Source organism: Panthera leo, chromosome B3 (genome assembly GCF_018350215.1).
Source record: "Panthera leo isolate Ple1 chromosome B3, P.leo_Ple1_pat1.1, whole genome shotgun sequence".
Classification (NCBI taxonomy): domain Eukaryota; kingdom Metazoa; phylum Chordata; class Mammalia; order Carnivora; family Felidae; genus Panthera; species Panthera leo.
In genome coordinates, this window is record NC_056684.1 from 135,072,655 (window position 1) to 135,090,899 (window position 18,245).

At 47.3% G+C, this 18,245-nt stretch overlaps 1 protein-coding gene across 2 annotated transcripts in view; it reads right to left on the reverse strand.

Annotated features, from left to right (window-relative positions):
* Nucleotides 1–18,245, reverse strand: part of LGMN (legumain) — a 43,669-nt gene that overhangs the window by 4,552 nt on the left and 20,872 nt on the right. For both annotated transcript variants that reach the window (XM_042944136.1, XM_042944135.1), the window contains exons 3-12: nt 11,994–12,091; nt 10,688–10,769; nt 8,671–8,756; nt 7,287–7,362; nt 6,517–6,579; nt 5,659–5,725; nt 4,688–4,806; nt 4,512–4,601; nt 2,476–2,676; nt 1,220–1,390 (exon numbers count right to left, since the gene is read on the reverse strand). In XM_042944136.1, the coding sequence (XP_042800070.1) occupies nt 1,220–1,390; nt 2,476–2,676; nt 4,512–4,601; nt 4,688–4,806; nt 5,659–5,725; nt 6,517–6,579; nt 7,287–7,362; nt 8,671–8,756; nt 10,688–10,769; nt 11,994–12,091 (1,053 nt within the window). The remainder of the gene's footprint in view (nt 1–1,219; nt 1,391–2,475; nt 2,677–4,511; nt 4,602–4,687; nt 4,807–5,658; nt 5,726–6,516; nt 6,580–7,286; nt 7,363–8,670; nt 8,757–10,687; nt 10,770–11,993; nt 12,092–18,245) is intronic.

The window sequence follows — 18,245 nt, forward strand, 5'->3', positions numbered from 1 at the left end:
GGTGTGCCCGTCACGGCCCGACAAAGCTTTCTATGAGGACGGAAACGTTCTACAAAATTCTCCAGTTCGGCAGCCACTGGCTGCCTGTGGCAACTGTACAACTGAAATGTGGCCGATGCCACTGAGAAACTAAGCGTTACATCTTACTGCATTTGAATTAATTTAATTCATTTAAGTTGAAATGTAAGTAGCCATACGAGGCTGGCAATTACCATACCAAAGAGCACAGCTCTAAAGCAGAAGTCGGCGAACTTTTTCTGTAAAGGGCTGGATTGGAAATATTTTAGTCTTTGTGGGCCGTATGAACTACTCGATTCTACTGCAGTGTGAATGCAGCCATAGACACGATGCCGCATTTAGAGCAGGGCTGTGTTCCAATATAACCATTTATAGGGGCGCCTGGGTGGCTTGGTCGGTTAAGCGTCCGACTTTGGCTCAGGTCATGATCTCACAGTCCGTGAGTTCGAGCCCCGCGTCAGGCTCTGTGCTGACAGCTCAAAGCCTGGAGCCTGTTTCGGATTCTGTGTCTCCCTCTCTCTCTGCCCCTCCCCTGTTCATGCCTGCCTCTCTCTGTCTCAAAAATAAATAAACGTTAAAAAAAAAAAAAAATTTAAAAAACAAAAAAAAAAAAAAAAAAAAAAGGGCTGCGGGTAGGATCTGGCCCGTGGGCCGGTTTGCTGACCCCCTTCTGTAGGAGGATCCCGGCATCACGTAGCGCTGACCACAGGCGCCTTCCCACCTGACGTTCTACAATCTGCAGAAGCTTGTTACCTTGTCCTCCACGGGCCAGCACCTGACTCCAACAATAAGGCTTGGGGAGGGGTCAGAACAGACCCGAAAGGGAGAAAGCCTATGTGACCGGTGTTTGGCCGGGACAGCACAAGTGTACAGAGAAGGAATGCCCCTTCAGTCAAATATAAATGGGAGTTGAGTCATGACTGGTAAGCTCCTACCCACAAAACAACTGAGTGTGTCTGGGGCCAGGATTTATGGTCGGTGAATTTGGCTGAACTTCCTCCTCTTGTCCCCATCAAAGGCCTCTGAATGAGTCCATTGTTTCCTCAGCCTGGATGGAACCTTCTACAAGGCAACGCATCCCACGTGATTTCTAGTGGACAACCTTAATTTAGCTTTAGGGGTTGAAGACACAGGGAAAGGCTCAGTTGACCCAGGGGAGGCAGGGTGCAGCAGCCAGCGGCCCCCAGGGGTCCGGGCTTACCGTGGGTGAGTGCCAGTTGAAGCAGTGTGTGCGGAAGTGAGACACGGCTGCCTGGTAGCAGTCGTGCGCCGTGAGCTCGGCCCTCTCCGACAGCAGCCCCTCCGCCTCAGCACCGGACCTCGCAATCAAGGAGACGATCTTTTGCACTGACTTCTCGATGACATGCCTAGCCTGTGAAGAAACACATCTTTTCAAAGTGTACCTTACTTAACGCAGTCTCTCCTGGAACCCTGGATCAGGTTAGGAGCCCATTTAAAGGCTTCTCTTCGTGCAACTTCTAACCCAGGATGTCAAAAGAGATGCCAACAGAGGCGTCCTACAGAAGGCAAGAGGTTGTGCACACGAGGCTTCTGGAACAGCTAGAAGCCTTTAGAAATACCCTGCCTTTCCGATGTCTTTTCGCACAACGTTAACATTTCAATCTAAATACCTGAAGAGCAGGCATGGCCCACTCTGAGAAGAGGAGGGGGACGTAGAAATTGTGCCAAACTAGACTGTTGTCCCACAAATGGTGCAGTGTGTTCACAGGCACTTTGCCTCTTCCAGAAACCACCAGACAGATAGGGGGGCACAGAGCGGGCATCGTTTCCTTCCCAAATGATGAATAAAAAAAAATACCTTCGCACAAAATGAGTTTATTACTGCTATTTCTAAATCGGTTAATATTTTGAAAATCTCAGTGTTCAGGGGCTCCTGGGTGGCTCAGTGGGTTGAGCATCCGACTTTGGCTCGGGTCATGATCTCATGGTCCGGGAGTTCGAGTCCCACATCAGGTTCTGTGCTGACAGCTCAGAGCCTGGAGCCTGCTTTGGATTCTGTGTCTGCCTCCCTCTCTGCCCCTCCCCCACTCACACTCTGTCTCTCTCTCTCTCAAAAATAAATAAACATTAAAAAAAATTTTAAACCTAGTGTTCAAGTAGCAAAATAAAAATGTCTTCTAAGCAACTAGGTGTAAAAGGGAAACACCCACATGCCATGACTTCTTGGCAGGATACAGGAGAGAGAAAGAGGTCAAGGTCAGCTTACTAATGAAGAATGAAGATGAGGACAGCCACTGCTCACTCCTCTGTTACACAGAGCACAGACTAGTCTCCTTTCCCACACACCCCCATGTGCCAGGCGGAGTGGCCCCAGAGTGCTCTCACCTGGCTCCAACAATGCTGGATAACTGTCAGGAGGCAGAGACCAAGTTCATACATGCTGCCCGGTGAGGCTGGGAGCAGTATCTGGAGATGGTTCCTTTAACCACTACTTACGTCCAGATGCCTGTGGATCTTCTCCACGAGATTCCTGGACTCCTGAAGATCATTGGTGCTCATCAGCTTCCTTTTCATGATGGTGAGGGGCACCTCAGGGCTTGGGGTGAGGTCAAGGTCCTTGACCGGAGGCAGGGAGATGGGAGAACTGGCTTTGTGTTTCATACCCTGAAACTGCATCACCTTCATGGAAGAGATCGACTGAGGAGAGAGGGAGAGAACCAGTCTGAGTGGGAAGAGCGGATGTGCCACACATACCCTGGGTCCCGCCTCTCCGAGGGAGGCTCACGGTTCACACCATGTGGTTTCAGGACCACCGAACAGCCACAGTCGCAGCCGGAAAACAGAGGCTTGGCCCTCAGCAGCGAGCAACGCAACACATTTGAGCTCCTGAAATCCACCGATGATGAACTTCAAAAATACCCAGCATCTAGGGGCACCTGAGTGGCTCAGTCAGTTAAGCGTCCGACTTTGGCTCAGGTCATGATCTCATGACTTGTGGGTTTGAGCCCCGCATCGGGCTCTGTGCTGACAGCTCGGAGCCTGGAGCCTGCTTCGGATTCTGTGTCTCCCTCTCTCTCTCTGCCCCTCCCCCGTTTTCACTCTCTCAAAAATAAACATTAAAAAAAATAAAATAAAATAAATATCCAGCATCCTTTACAGGAGAACTGCTAATTATTTCATATATAGACGATCCTTACTCCACAGTCATGCAGAGCTGGGGCCAGAGTTGTTTCAACCAGTGACGACCTGGGTTGTGCTCCCCTATCCATGTTAACCTGCCTGTCCCTAGAGACCAGGAATAGGAAGGTGCAAAGCATCCATTCAGGTTGCAGCTGAGGCCTGGGTCCACTGAGATGGACAGAGCTAAAGCCACAGAGGGTCCGGCTGACAGTCGGGGCCAAACAAGCACGACGGCCAGACTCTGCCTGCACAGGTCACTCCAGACTGGATCCCAATCAGAAGGAGAGAAACGCTACAAGTATTCTTGTTCCTAAACCAAGCAACAATACTCGAAAAAAGTTCTAAGACAAAAAAATAAATATACAGAAACATGTAACATTTGGCAAAGATCCATCATACCTCTTCGACCAAGACCAGGAAGGGCCGGCGCCAAGGAAATCACAAAGTGAACAGGAATCCAGGGACAAGGAGCTGTGGCTGGGTGCCCTCTCCCCCGTGAGCCCCCCAAACGGCCAGGGCGGTGCCACGTCTGACCCTGCCTCGTCCAAGTCACCTCCCCCCTTGCCTTCTCTCTGCTCCCCGCTCCGGAACCCCCACTCAGAAGCCCGGCCAGGCCCGTGGCATCCTGAAGGCCTGTCTCGTGGCCTCCAGGCCCCAGTCCACACTCTGCCAGGGACGAGCTGAAGGCAGCTGGCCTGACCAGCTCACAAGTTTTTCTAGAAGGCCAATGCTTGCATCAAAGGAACGGGTCTCAGCCAGTGAGCATCCCAAGGGCTGGCCACCCCCCACGCCCGCCCATGGTGGCACATAAGGCCCAAGCCTTCAGCAGCCACCTGCTGTGACCTCTGTCTAGACAGCCCTGATCATCTTACCCATTTAACCACCTAGGTCCCTTCTGGGCAGTGGCGGGGCGGGGGAGGGGGGGGAGCGGAAGTCCCTAAGTTCTAGCCAAAGGGTGAAAGTAACAAGTGCAACGTGCAGGATGTGGGGTCCTAGGAGGCAGAAGCTTTCAATCCAGAGACCTCTTAGTGTGTGCCATCCCTGTTCAGTGCTTTGGGTGCACGACCTTCTTTAATTGCACACTGAGGCTCTGACCAAGGAGGGAAGGGAGATTCGGCGAAGCTAAGGAGCTCGCCCCAAATCTCACAACTCTGCGAGTTTGAGCCTGGTAAGGTCCGACTCCAGAGCCCGGGCCCGGGGCCCAGGATGCAGTTGGCTGTGAGAGGCAGGGCCATCGCCGCCTCGGCCATTTCTCCCCTGGGTCCCCATCTCTCTTCGCCAAGAGATCGACGTTCCAGGCGAGTCGGCCTGAGCCTCGGGAATCCACGGGGGGGCCAGGCTGCCCTTCTCACCTTGTTTCCATACTGCATGACGTGGCTGGTGTTGGTGTGGGATTTCACCAGCTGGTACTGCTTGTGGAGGGTCTCTTTGGTCAAGTCCTCCTGCAAAGATGCCAACGTTGAAGTCCTCTGACAAGTCAGAGCTGACGGCTCAGCCTCAGCTGGACGGCCGGACCCTAGGGACTCACCACATCCGAGTCCTCCATCCAGTTGACGCTGTACCAGTCCCCCAGGTACGTGGACCTCTTCTCGTCATAGTAACAGGCATAGGACGACTCGGTGGGGTTGGCAGCTGTGGTCGCGTAAACTAGTAGGAGTTAAAGACATCTTTTCATTATGTTCTCCTCTCTGCCGTGGCTCCCACCCGATGCGTGAGCCTCTCCCTCCCGCCCGGTGTCATCAGAGCTCGCCACCTGCCAACAGCACGGGCAGGACAGAGAGACACGGCCGTACCCAGCCCTGCTCACTTGTTTACAGCAACTGCCTAAGATGAAATGGGGAAGACAGAGAAGCTGGCTGACGGACGCGGCCGGCGGTAATAAGCAGCCCGCGTGCTTGTTAGGATATTAAGCGATTCTAGAATAATCTGAACCATTTCAATAGCTGTGGAAACTTGAAGAACATGTACCTAATTTCATTGCTGGAGAAAGCTAACATTTACCAAACAAACGAACACTTTGAATATACACAATAGCTACCGTTTACTATCTAGCTGCTATGGGCTCAAAATCGTGCTGGGCAAGTGGTATCACTTAAAATGCAACTCTCCCAACAGACAGCATCTTCATCCCCATTTCACAGACGGGGGTAACTGAGGGCCAAAGAGGGTAAGTCAACTGCCCAAGATCAGATGGCCGGCAAGCAGTGCATCACAAAGGGACCGAAGCTCGTCCAAAGGCTATGTGATCTTGGACTTAAGTAGCTTTACTAGAACCTGGAAGAGCACCATGAAGCTCACATCACATTCTTTATTGTTTATTTATTCTTTATTCCTGCCCACAGTAAACCCCTCACCCCCGCTTCTGTGCACCAGGCTGCCCTAAGCCCCTGCTTATACACACCGCCCAGTTCTTCACGTCGGCAGAATCAATGACCAACCGCGCCACTGAGCAACCTGCCCACTCAGCCTGGCTCAGAGGCCAGCACGACCACCACGTACCATTGATGTCGGAGGGCAGGTGGCGCATCATGGACCCAGACTCACAGGCTTCGATGTAGAACACCATCTGTGAGGTGAAAGAGACACATGACCTCACACCCTGGCCAGGCACGGACCTCTCACAAATGCGGGCTCTGCTCACATTCCTGTCCCATCCTTAAGGGTCTTTTGACTCTTGCTTCTGGGAGAGATCTCTGCCGTGAGAGGCTGCTGCTGGAGGCCACAGAACCTGCTGTCATGCAAACCGGAAGGACTCAAACCCATTCATCGCTAACAGACGAAAATGATCCATTAGTTGAAATGGTGCAGAGCGAATGGTGCCATAGACAATGCTAAGGAAAACTGTTCCACCGTCCAGTTCAGGGAGACGGTGCGGCAGGCCCTCTTTCCACATTTCTATCACGTGCATGCCCGAGCTGGTCAGTTTCTATAAAGGGTGCTACAAGGGCGAGCGACGGCCAACGTGAAAATTAGACGATGGCGTTTTCCTCCCCGGCTGCTCCCAGTTGAAGTCGGTGCTAGAACAGTGGTCTTCAAAGTGGTCCCTGGACCATCAGTATCCATGTCAACTCAGAAAGGCAAGTTCTCAAGCCTCTCCCCAGGCCTCCAAGTCAGACTCTGGAGGTGGGGTCCACACTTTGTTTTAACAAGAGCTCCAGTGATCCTGATCTAACAGCTAAAGCCCTAGAATTACAATTTACAGTTTAATCCCGGGGAACCAGCGGTCAAGACCGATCCCAAGGAGACTCCCCAGATAACAGCCATTTGGGGCTGGGGCAGTCACGGTATACGGCAGGCTCTGCGTCTACTGCCTTCCTCGTACTCCTCCCCGCAGGCTGCCCCAAGTGCTGACGTTACCTTTTGGTACATCTTGTGTTTGTACATGTACTGGATGGTCTTATTCAGATCCTTTACGTGAAGCTGAAATATAAGAATACGGACATTCAGCCCAACATCTCCAGAGAACCCCCCTAAAAAAAGTCCTAATGATGCTTTGTAAATTGTTATTTACTGGTCCTTAGAAAGAATCACGGTGAACAGCACTATCCCAAAGTAGCACCTCATGTGTTTTATTCAAATATTTAAAAAGGGGAAGAGAGGGGCGCCTGGGTGGCTCAGTCAGTTAAGCATCCGACTTCAGCTCAGGTCATGATCTCACACTTCGTGGGTTCGAGCCCTGCGTCGGGCTGTGCTGACAGCTCGGAGCCTGGAGCCTGCTTCGGATTCTGTGTCTCCCTCTGTCTCTGCCCCTCCCCCGCTCATGCTGTCTCTCTGTCTCTCTCAAAAATAAATAAATATTAAAAGAAAAAAAATAAAAAGGGGACAAGAATGTGCTCTCTCTTCCATCACTTCGTCTGAAGCGTTCAGAGACCGTGTTCTATTACTGCCTCTACTGCAATGCACTCAGGTCTGGAGACCTTTTACTAAGGCTCAGATACGAAGACGAATGTAGGCAAAACTTGCCAGACAGATTTCAAGCCGCTACGCATGTCCCCCACACTCACCTGCCACACACAGAAACCAACCCTGGTAGGACATGAGAAACACACATCCCAGGTTTCATGTCAATGCCAAGATTTTGTTTGCTAGTCTCCTACTTTGTATTTATAATTTTAAGGAAAACTCACATCGTCATTAGGAAACACCAGTATTCCAATAGCTCCATGATCGGTGAAGTAAACGAACACATGATCCCGGGGGCCGCTGCCGAGAGAGCGGGACACACAAGGTCAAAATTTCCACTATTTCACTTCGACTTCTCTGAAAAGTTGCTCCATCAAAAAAGTAAGAAGATGCTCCAGGACTACGGTCTACTGTTGGGTGGTGCCCTCTGCTCCTGCTGAGGGTGATCCTGAACCACAAGGCACATCCCAGAGCCTCAGAGCTGTGAGTTACGGTCCGGGAGGAGACATCTGCTGGGTGGCTTGGCTTCTGAACCAGGTATGATTCAAACAGTGAGGTCCTAGGGGCGCCTGGCGGCTCAGTCAGTTGAGCGTCTGACTTTGGCTCAAGTCATGATCTCAAGGTTTGTGGGTTCAAGCCCCGCATCAGGCTCTGTGCTGACAGCTCAGAGCCTGAAGCCTGCTTCGGATTCTGTGTCTCCCTCTTTCTCTGTGCCTTTCCCGCTCATACTCGGTGTGTGTGTGTGTGTGTGTGTGTCTCTCTCTCTCTCTCAAAAATAAATAAATATTAAAAACATGGTTTTTTTCCCCTAAACATTGAAGTCCTTTGGCAATCGGGCCTCATGCCAGCGGCCATACTCTCCAACCAGATTGCCCTAAGATGAGGGAAGGAGGTCAGCACACACAGCTGAACACAGTCCTTCAGCGCAGACTTCTTCCCTTCCAGGCCCCTCAGCCTGCACGCAGTCTGCCCACGGTGTGCCCGGCCCACCTGCCCATCCTTGTGCCCACTGTTCCCTTCTAGCATGAAAGGAACAGCACCATTTGCCAAGGATCTGAGAGAGTCTGAGGGCATGTTACTGAAGTCCCTGACATCACTTAACGTGCTACATCAAGAGATGCTAACAAGCCATCGGTCACGGTCACCCAGAGCCGGCAGCAAGCAGTGGGGTGGTTTTCCCCAGGACGAAGGTGAGAGCTGTGTATACACATGTACGCCTCTCCCCCACTGGGCTGACCTCGAACACAGCACAGAACCGGAAGGCCAGACCCTACAACCTGACCGGCTGCAGGGCTTCCCGCCTGTCTCAGTGTTTTGTGCTGGCAGTGAAAAATACCAGCCCTAGGACCGTGGACAACAAAAAGCAGTCGCTTCAAGTGACAGAGAACATTTCATTAATGATAATGAAGGACCCTGGCTCCTAGGGTTAATCAGTACAGAAATGCGCTCCCCAGTGAAGCCATCGGTTCCGTGCGGCCTGTCGTAAGTCAGGACAAAGCTCCCACTCTGTTACTTCTCATGAGTAAACAGGACGGGAGCAAAGAACAATACCTATTTGGGGGCCAAGTCATTAGGAAAGTGTGGGAGCCTTTATAAGACAGACATTACCTCTTCAAGACCTTTCCAGATCCTTTGCCCTTCACTGCTTCTTCATCACCTCTTAACACAGCAAGGAAATTTTCTGGGGTCACATCCTACAAAGAATTTGGAAGTCAAAATCAGACATACGTGTCATTCTCAATCAGAGCATTTGCTGAGTCTGTAGCAGACCTGAGCCAGCGGTCCACAGATCTCCGAGGCTCAAGGTTTAAGAGCAAACACTTTGGAACCAAAGTAGACCCAAAGCAAGGCCAGTGTTTCTGGGGCCTGTGCATGACCTCTTCTCAAATATCATCTTGCCTTTGGCTGATGGCAACTCAGCAAGCCCGCCTTTCCTTCCTAACCATCCCAGAGTCCATGTGCAGAAACCCAAAGATGCTGGTAGGCAGGGACACACAGCCAGGGAAGAGCAAAGCACCTCAGAGGCACAGCAGAAAGGGAGGAGAGGCACCAGCACTGGGCCTCCCTTTGCATCCAGCTTGTTGCCTAGGAGGTCAAATCCCAAGGACACTTGATGTCCTTAAAGATTTTATAATGCTGATGCCTGATCGTTTAAAAAAGCAATACAGGGGCACCTGGGTGGCTCAGTCAGTTAAGCATCTGACTCCTGATTTCAGCTCAGGTCACGATCATGGGATCAAGCCCCAAGTCGGGCTCTGTGCTGAGTGGGGAGCCTGCTCAAGATTCTTTCTCTCTCCCTCTGCCCCCCTCTCCTGTACATGCTCTCTCTAAAATAAAAGATAAAAATAAAAATAAAGCAATACAGAAAAGTACAAAGGGGGAAAAAATCGCCAAAAATCCTACCCCCTACCACTAAGATTCCAAGTATTTCTTTATCACACTATATAAAAACAATTTCATAGGGGCGCCTGGGTGGCTCAGTCGGTTAAGCCTCCGACTTCAGCTCAGGTCACGATCTCATGGTCCGTGAGTTCGAGCCCCGCGTCGGGCTCTGGGCTGATGGCTCAGAGCCTGGAGCCTGCTTCCGATTCTGTGTCTCCCTCTCTCTCTGACCCTCCCCCGTTCATGCTCTGTCTCTCTCTGTCTCAAAAATAAATAAACGTTAAAAAAAAAAATTAAAAAAAAAAAAAAAAAAAAACAATTTCATAAAAATGAGACCATCTATGTTACAAGCACATGTTCAATTCAACTGTGCTGGAATTTAAAAAAAAAATTGAAAGAATTGCTGAATTTCAGATAGATGCTCCTTTATTACCAGGAATATTAGTTCCTAAGAGATCCCTCTACAATCCGGAAAACCATGCGGTGGCAGTCATTATGGTATCTTCAAAAATGTGTCAATTGATAAAGCCTCTATCAATTGGGAGGGATAGAATTCAATTGGGAGCGATATAATTCATAAGTGATACACAATTACAATTAATGAAAAACTATCTCCGCAAAATCCAGTGATGCTTTCTTTGCAGCAGGGCTGGTGCTGAGAAAATCCATTTTCAGAAAAGAGCACAGCTCTATAATCAGATTAGCAGCAAGGATCTCTGCTAAGATCTCAAGAAAATCAGGTATTGTTGAAGGAAATCCATTATCAGGCTTAAAGTAGAAGACTAGATGGGGCACCTGGGTGGCTCAGTTGGTTAACTGCCTGATTCTTATTTCGGCTCAGGTCACGATCTCAAGGTTTGTAAGTTCAAACCCCACATCAGGCTCTGTGCTGACAGCGTGGAGTCTGCTTTGCGATTCTCTCTCTCTCTCCCTCTCTCTCGGCCCCTCCCCCACTCACGCACGCACGCTCTCTTTCTCTCTCAAAATAAATAAACTTACAAAAAAAAAAGACTAGAAACTAAAGATCAGTAGACTACAACTTACTTCTAGCTTTTTTCCTTTTCTTTCCTCAGCTTTCTTTCAAAACTCTCAGAAATTACTCAAGTGCAAATCTTAATACCAACACGAAGCACCGCCCAGAAATCAGTGTCGTGAGGTTCTGATCCCGGAAATGTGAGAACGAGGGGCGTACTGTCACTGAAATGAACACAAGCCCTGCTGGCTCCAACCTCGCACCCCTCACCTCGCCGGTGTAGTCCTTCAGGACCCCCGCGTACACGTCCGAGCCATTGGGTCTGTTGATCACGATTCCTGGCGTGGGGTTGCTGAAGAAAACAAAGAAACCGAGGGACACATTTGAAGCACGCGGTGTGATATGGCTCTGAAATCTCTCTTCAAAACTATGCCCCCGTTATGTACAAAAATAGGGGGTGACCACGTTTGTCAGAGACATTTCTCATCACCCGCACAGCCGCCAACGTGCTAGTGACTTCAGAGCCTGGGGATCTCAGGCAGCCCACAGTTCTCCGGTTCTTGGTGGGAGCAGTGAAGGGCTGTCCTGAAAATGACAGGTGTGGCTGGCCTCCTGCGGGAACCGTACGGCCTTCTGGGGGCAAGACCCGAGCGAGAGATCTCTCAGAGCAAAACTCTTTACAGAAAAAGATGGGGCAGAAGACAAGACTTTAATACAAGAGCTCAGGCGAGAAAGCTCAGAATGGAGTCTGTGCTGTCGTGTGATCAGCCGTCCTTGGCCACAGCAGGGAAAACAAGAAGTGGGGGGAGACGAGCACCGGTGCAGTTTAGTAGCCATAATGCTGCTCCTGATCTCAACACGGCAGATAAGCAGGCACGAGACCAACTATTTGTAAAGCTGAATTCAACAAACAATAAAAGCAAATTAGCACGGAAAGAAGGGCAGTAGGATCCAGCCTACAAATAAGAGTCTCCTGCGCACAGGGCCACCGAGGCAACCCCTCTGTGCTGCCTGCCCCTGCTCGGAGGTCAGGAATGAGCACTGCAGAGCTGAGAAGGAACCTACACTTTTTTTTTAAATTCTTTTCTTGACGTTTTATTTGAGAGAGAAAGAGAGAGAGAGAGAAAAGTGCAAGCAGGGGAGGGGCAGAGAGAGAGGGAGACACAGAATCAGAAGCAGGCTCCGGACTCCAAGCTGTCAGCACAGCGCCCGACATGGGGCTCGAACCCACAAACCGCGAGATCATGACCTGGGCTGAAGTCAGACGCTTAATCGACGGAGCCACCCAGGCGTCCCAAGAAGGAACTTACACTTCAAACTCTCCCAAAGCCACCAGCCCCAAACACCCTTCAGCAACTCCTATGCCAACTGACACTGCCAGGGTGCCCCCCCCCCCCCGCCAGTTGTGTTCAAAGCTCTACATGAAGCAGCCCTGTGGGATTTCATCTGCCAGTCTGTGCACGTTCTAACGTTTATATTCTAATACTAATTCTAAACATTCCTATGAGCGGGTATGCATTTAAAAAAAAAAAAAATCCCGAATTCATCACCAAGTTCAAAAATACTCCCTACTTACTCTTCAGAGTTGGCAATGTCATCATACATCATCACAATGATCTGTTCATCAGGGATCCCGTTTCTGTGAACAATCTGGTAGGCATGACATGCATCCGCCTGGAGAAAGGATTTTGTCAAGTTTTAGATTCTGCCCAGAAGGAGGTCAATTTTGGAGTTCTTTCTCGTGGAACACATGTTGTAAATCACTCCTTATTGTTCGAGTATTTAACTTATTTTAGGGGAGCCTGGGTAGCTCAGTCGGTTAAGTATCTGACTCTTGGTTTTGGTTCAGGCCAGGATCTTATGGTTCATGAGTTAGAGCCCCAGGTCAGGCTCTGCGCTGACAGTACAGAGCCTGCTTGGGATTCTCTCCCTCTCTCTCTGCCCCTTCCCTGCTCGCACACTCTCTTTCAAAAAATAAATCAAATCAAAAAAATTAAAAATAAATTATTTTAAACCATATACATCAGTCTTTTTTGAATTCAATTTTTAATTTTTTGAAATGCTTTTATTTATTTTTGAGAGAGAGAGACAGAGCGTGAGCAGGGGAGGGGCAGAGAGAGAGGGAGACACAGAATCTGAAGCAGGCTCCAGGCTCCCAGCTGTCAGCACAGAGCCCGCTGTGGGACTTGAACCCACAAACCATGAGATCATGACCCGAGCTGAAGTCGGATGCTTAACCGATTGAGCCACTCAGGCACCCCTTAACTCAATTTTTAAAACTCCCCACCTCAAACATTAAAAAAAAAAACAACTTTTTTTTAAGGGAGGTGACACCTGGGTGGCTCAATCCATTAAGCATCCAACTTTGGCTCAGGTCATGATCTTGCGGTCTATGGGTTCAAGCCCTGCGTTGGGCTCTGTGCTCACAGCTCAGAGCCTGGAGCCTGCCTCAGATTCTGTGACTCCCTCTCTTTCTGCCCCTCCCCTGCCCGTGCTCTGTCTCTGTCTCCGTCTCTCTCCCAAAAATAAATGAACATTAAAAAAAAATTTTTCTTTAGCTCCCTACCTCACACCCATTATCCAAACTCTCATTCACCTGGTATATGTGGGTTACACACACACACACACACACACACACACACACACACATGCACAGCATCACCACTATGGATAACAAGGGCCTTAAAAAGTCTTGAAGAATTTATTTTCATTTTTCCACACCATATAAAAGTCTCCCAAAAGCAAAGAATTAGCTCTGAAAAACAGAATGATGAACCACAGATTAAAAACTTAGTTTTGTATCAGACAGGATTCTTCCAATTCAAGTAATTTTGGCTGCCATCGTTGCTGTTCAGGGAATTGAAAACTCAGAAGGTCAGCTCAGGTATTGAAAGGAGGAAATGTACTCTTTAGTTAAAAAAAAAAAAAAAAAATAGCAAGAGTGACAACATTAGGGCTTAAAGAAAAACTCTGTTAACGTGATTCCTTGTCCATAAGAGGGTGAAGACATTCTTTGCTTCCTTTTTCAGATGACACGTGGTCCAGTCCGGAACCTGGGAATCATTTGAGGTCGGTGAGGAAAAACTTCTCTCACTTTCTGCTCCTGTGTGTCTTTCACGAACAAATAGACACACATGAAGAGCATAGTGAGCCCAGCTCTCTGCCTCTCTGAGGAAGGGAGCTCTAGGAACTGGACCTTCAGTACACATCACATTCTACACAGTACGTAGCACGGCAATAAAGCTTATCGAGCATTAAACCTGGCGGTGTAGATGCCTCACAACAAATGGACTTCATAGCTAGCGATGGGTGTTAAATACACAGTTCTGAATGTTGGGCGAGTGAGTCCAGGGTCTGGCACTTCGGAGCTGTTGCATGAATGGGTGACTGAATCAATAAATAACAAAAGCTCATACATCTACTGAGTTTCTAGTACGTGTCAGGCACCGTGCTGAGACTTTCTAGGCGCCACCTCATGGGATTCTCATAGCAATGCTACGTGACTAAGGTAATGATCCCTACTTTATAGGAGAGGAACCTGGAGCTTACGGAGGTAAGGTGACCTACCCAAGCCACCCAGCTCATAGCGAGATATCCCAGGCACTCTGCCTCCAGAACTTGACGGTGCTTCATGCAGGGACAACAGAGAAATCGGAAAAATTAGAGACGCCCAGAGAGGGGGAGGAGCTGAAAATCTGAACAGGTTGTTTTAAGATAGTTACTAAGATAACTATTTATACATATACAAACTGCTAAAATGTTTAAATCCCCGTTTCTGTGGAACAAGAAGACCTTCAATACTAACAGTTGTAGGAAAGAAAATAGCCCCACAGATGTCCACCTCCTAATCCCCAGAACTGGAGACCATGTTGCACTACCTAAGAAAGGGGAATTAAAACAGATGGATTTAAGATGGCTCATCAGCTGACCTTAAAATAGGGAGGTTATCCTGCATTATTCCAGTGGGCCCAGTGTGGTCACAGGGGTCCTGGTGTGTAGAAGAAGGAGGCAGTGAATCAGTGTTGCAGGGATACAATGTCAGAAAAGACTCAATTGCGCCATTGCTGGCTTTGAACATGGAGGAAGGGGCCATGAGCCAAAGAATGAGGACAGCCCGTAAAAGCTGGAAAAGGTAAGAACATGGCAACTCCTTCAGAGTCACCAGAGAGGAACACAGCCCTTTTGACATCTTGATTTAATGTAGTAAGACCCCCCGTTCAAGTTTCTCACCTCCAGAACTGTAACATAATAAATGTGCATTGTTTTAAGCCACTAAGCTTGTAGTGATTTGTTATAGCAACATTAGAAAACTAATCCACTGATGGTGGAAGTTTAGTGTGATTGGCATTCTACTTGGGAGAATATCTTGCCATTACCCAATCAACTTGAAGCACATTCCCTCCAACCCAGGGATTCTGCTCCTAGCGAGACCCTAAAAAAACTCTAACCTGTGCAGCAGAGGATTATTCATAGCAAAAGAAAAAAAAAAAGGAAGAAAGAAAGAAAGGGAAAAAGAAATAACCCAAAGGACCATTAGTAGCTGGAAAAAATAAACTGTCATATGCTCATATAATGGAATACCATAAAGCTCCGATGGATGGATGGATGGATGGATGGATGGGTGAATGGAAGGAAGGAATACAACCCATGTTTCAAATAGATGAATCTCAGGAACATAATGCAAACAAGAATAAGTCACACAAAAATGCATTCACTATGATTACAGTTATATAAAGGCCAAAACAGGCGAAAGTAAACATTTTGTTGTTTATAGTTAAATACACATATGGTAAAACCAGAAAGCAAAGTGAAGAAATGATTGACAAAAAATTCAGGAGCTTGCCATCAGGCAGGAAGGGAGGGGGACTGAATCAGACAGGGCATAGGGTCTTAGTAATGTTTTTTGTTTTTTTTAGTCTGATACAGGTATTCATTATTATTATTATTATTATTATTATTATTATTATTATTCTTTAAATTGCACACACAGGTCATATAGATAGTTCTTTGCTTTCCTTTTCATTAAAAAAAAATCAAACCAATATTATGTCAGATTTAACTTATTCTTACGATGAAAGTGAAAGTGACCAGGTATACCCACCCATTCCCCTTGGTGACAACCATCCTATTATTTATTCCTTTTGTCAGAAGCCAGGTTCATTTAAAAAAAATAAAAATAAAAACACTTAAGAATAACTCTAACAAAAGTGTCAGACTGGTACACTGAAAATCTGAAAATGTTGAGGGAAATTAAAGAAGATCAAAATAAACAGAGAAACACCTCATGTTCACGGATGAGAAGACTTAATTAATTCTATTTAAAAAATGTTTTTAAATGACCAGCAGGCTTTTTTGCAGAAGTGAACAAGATGATCCTAAAATTTATAGGAAATTGCAAAAACCCAAGAACAGCCAAAACAATTTTGAAAAAGTTGAAGGACTTTTACTTCCTTTCGCATACTTATATGTATTATGTACTGTATTCCTACAAGAAAGTAAGCTACAGAAAAGAAAATGTTAGAGAAAATCATAAGGAAGAGAAAATGCCTGTACAGTACTATATCATATTTACTGAAAAAGACCTGCATATAAATGGATCTGTGCCGTTCAAACCTATGTTGTTCCAAGGATCAAATGTACATCAGGGACAGAACAGTCTTTTCAACAAATGGTGCTGGGACCATATGGAAATCCACACAAAAAGATGAACTTGGGCCTTCATTTCACACTACTCACAAAAATTAACTCAAAATGGGTCATAGGCTTAAATGTAAGGGCTACAACAATAAGACTTTTGGAAGATAACTTAGGACAAAATCTTCAGGACTTTGAGTTATAACCGCAAAGATGTTGTAGACATGACACCTAAAGTAAGGTCCATAAGCCAAAAAAATTGATACGCTGGACATCAGCAAAATTTATTTTTGAGACAGAGAGAGACAGAGCATGAGCAGGGAAGGGGCAGACAGAGAGGGAGACACAGAATCAGAAGCAGGCTCCAGGCTCTGAGCCATCAGCACAGAGCTCGATATGGGGCTCGAACTCACAGACTGTGAGATCATGACCTGAGCCGAAGTCGGACGCTCAACCGACTGAGCCACCCAGGTGCCCCTGGACATCAGCAAAATTAAATACTTGAATGCTTCAAAAGACACCATTAAGAAAATGCAAAGATAAGCAACAGGGTAAGAGAAAATATATACAAAACAAGTATCTGATAGAGAATTTGCATCTAGAATATGCAAAGAACATTGATAAGACCATCAACCCAATCAAAAGTGGATAAAGGATTTGAATTAACATTTCACCTAAGATACACAAATGGCTAAAAAGCACATAAAAAGATGCTCAATGTCATTAATTACTAGGGAAATGTAAGTTGAAAGCACAAGACACCAATTCACAGCTAGACAGACAATAACAAGTGTTGGTGAGGATGTGGGAACCAGGAACCTCCTCCATTCACTGCTTGTGGGAATGTAAAATGGTGCCGCCATTTTGGAAAGTGACTCAACAGTTTCTCAAAGGTTGAACTTAAAGTTACCACATGACCGAGCAATTCTTTCTGCCCAAGAGAAACAAAAACACTTATCCAGCCAAGATTTACAGACCAATGTTCTTAGCAACACTGCACACAATAGGCAATAAATGGGAACAACTCAAATGTCCACCAACTGGTAAGACGACAGATAAAACGTGGTCTATACATACTATTTAATATTCTTTGCCAATAAAAAGGAACAAAGTACTGACATGCTACAACACAGATACATCTCAAAAACGTTATGTTCACAGAAACAGAAGACTACATGTCAAATGGCTCCACCGATATGAAACGTCCAGAAATGGCAAATTTATAGAGACAGAAGGTATATTTTCAGTGGTTGCCTGAGGCTGGGGGCTGGGGCTGCAAATGGGCTGGAGGGAATCTAACTGGGTAGATGGAAATGTTCTAAAACTGATTTATGGTGATGTGTGCACAACTTGGTAAATTTACTGAAAAAAATCATTGAATTATATACTTGAAATGGGTGAATCACGTGATATGTACAACATGCCTCAATAACGCTACATATTTTAGAAAGGGCAGGTTCGGCGTGTCCTGTTCTGGCACTTCTCCTACACCATTTGGACTCCTCACCACCACCTTGGCAGGCACATGCTTTCATCCACATTTTGCAAACGGGGACAGACTCAGCACAGACTCGGCAATTCAAACACAGGTCTCCTGACCCCGACCATGCCTTGTGCCCTTCTTCCACAAGAAGCAGTCTCACAGTCAGGTCATGGGTCTCTCCGAGGTCCAGAGGTACTTGGTTGCCTCTAACTTTGTTAACCTAAAGGGGCTCCTTGTTAGACTCAGAATTGACTGCTACTCAAAACAAGTAAGCGTAGGGTTAAACCAAGTCAAATACTTGAGAAATGGTGCTAAAAGCCACTTGAATTACTTCCTTTGCACTATCTGGCCCATATGTTATTTTCCCCTGAAAACCAGAAAAGCCTACGAAGCAGTATGTGAGGACGGTATTGAGCAAGATTCTATAAAGAAGGCAAGGCCCTCTGGGCCACTGAGCAGACACTGCCATGACTCAGCTTGGTTCACAGCTTGTGTTAGGAGTTCTGACGACAGGCCTGTAAAGCATCCCGTGATTCCCTGATGCAAGCCACTGTCCGACAATGCCTGCCTGTGATGCTGCCACCTCAGGCCAGCTGTGAGCCAAATGAGAACCACCACTTTAGAACAAAGGTTAAACTCAACTGGCACATTCCGGTCATGGTCAGTGGAAAGGGGTCCACTTGCGAGCCAGGTAAGGATCTGAGAGAGAGA